Below are 1528 nucleotides of genomic sequence, written 5' to 3'. Positions count from 1 at the left end.
CCAGAAATCTTGTGGTCGTGAGGTGGGAGGGTAGGGAGGACCAGGCAGGAAAATCTAAACCATGAATGCCCAAACCCAGCAATAAGCTTTCTTCTCGCAAGGGATTCTGATGTTTGTATGACAACTCCCTTCCCTCCGGGAGCTTACACAACTAGAAACACACCCTTGGTCTTTTTCTGGCTCAGTGAGCTGTAAGCCAGGCTTCTGCCCTTAACTGCAGGTTCCAAGGCTCCTTATTATAGTGGAATTTTTCATGTAAAATAAAAACAGCAAAACAAGCTCCTTATCACAGTATGACTAATGGGAAACTGTTGCCCTTGGAATCAGAAGGGTTTGGGAGTTCAGGTGAGCGTGTAATGGGGAACTGAGCACTTGTGAGTGGTTCCAGATTCACAGCTTTGGAAAACCAGTACCCTACAAATCACAGCATCAGCAGCACTCCAGCATGCTTCTCCCACACGCTGTCCTTCACCAAAAGCCTCAGCCATGGCCTGCTGGAGAAGTCAGTCAGTGGCCAGTGTCCTTGGATCACATCACTGGAGGGAAAGAAGAAAGTACCAATTTCCTGGGACTCAAGTTGGTACTTGCTAGACTACAGATCCAGCGTCACCAGTGCACGTTACAGAGATCACAGAAGGCCAAATCTCACCACTCTTCAGTTACCATCACATGCATTCAAACCACTGCCTTCAGGTACAGGATCCATCAACCCAAACCCACCAGACCAGCCATACTTGACTTCAGGCCACTTTAACTGCCGCTCCTAATGTGCTTGAGCCCACTGTAGAAAATCTGACTGTAGGAACCTTTAACTGGCGAATTCCAGCTCTCCAGTGTAAACACTATTAGTTATGAGTCAATCCCTATTACAGCTGTCTATGCAGCAATTTCACAACCCTGTATTAAAATATAGGAACACCAATATTTCCTTTTCTAGCAGCCATGTTCCAAGTCCTGTTCCTGATTGTGAAATATTATCACGCTTCTCCCATCTCCCCCCATCAGGGAGCATGTCATGGCACCAAACTCATCTGTAAAGACACAGGGAAGGAAAAAGGGTAAAATTCACTTATTCAGAGGGGAAAATTAATCTTGAGGTTACTGCGACTCGTGTTCAATTTGAAAGTGCCATGTGGAGGCCGATCAGAAGACCAAGGCTGTTGGCTCGCTGCACACATTTATGTCATGGTTTCAGCTTCAGATGTGGGCTTGCTAATGTGAGGATCCTCACCAGTGAGGACAGGACACCACAGAAACCAATCACGCCTGGGTTGGTCTTGTAGATACCTAGCGTATCCAAAGGACCTGAGAGATCACAGAGATTCTTCACCAAGTCCAGCAGCAAGGGAGGGTGTCTCTTCAGTATCTGAAACAGCAGGAGGAGAAAACCGTGCAAACCATCACACCTCACACCGTTTAGTTCCTGGCAGTGATTGTCCCAGAAGGAATTCTCCTTTATCTTTTCTTCCTGTACAGCTTGTTCCAGTCTCCAGGAGATCTCATACCAGTCCCTGGCTAGATTCAGCAG

The 1528-nt window shown here is 47.0% G+C and overlaps 1 protein-coding gene across 1 annotated transcript in view; it reads right to left on the bottom strand.

The window, feature by feature from the left end:
- Positions 1-1183: 1183 nt before the first annotated feature.
- Positions 1184-1528, bottom strand: part of PEX11A (peroxisomal biogenesis factor 11 alpha) — a gene marked incomplete at its 5' end in the record, with an annotated part of 2283 nt that continues 1938 nt past the window's right edge. The window contains one exon of the mRNA XM_010141294.1: positions 1184-1528. This exon is cut by the window's right edge and continues 9 nt beyond it. Within this exon, the coding sequence (XP_010139596.1) occupies positions 1184-1528 (345 nt within the window).

Source organism: Buceros rhinoceros, unplaced genomic scaffold (assembly GCF_000710305.1).
Source record: "Buceros rhinoceros silvestris isolate BGI_N320 unplaced genomic scaffold, ASM71030v1 scaffold41468, whole genome shotgun sequence".
Classification (NCBI taxonomy): Eukaryota; Metazoa; Chordata; class Aves; order Bucerotiformes; family Bucerotidae; genus Buceros; species Buceros rhinoceros.
Note: the sequence above shows the minus strand (reverse complement) of the source record. Positions and strands in the feature narration are given on the sequence as shown.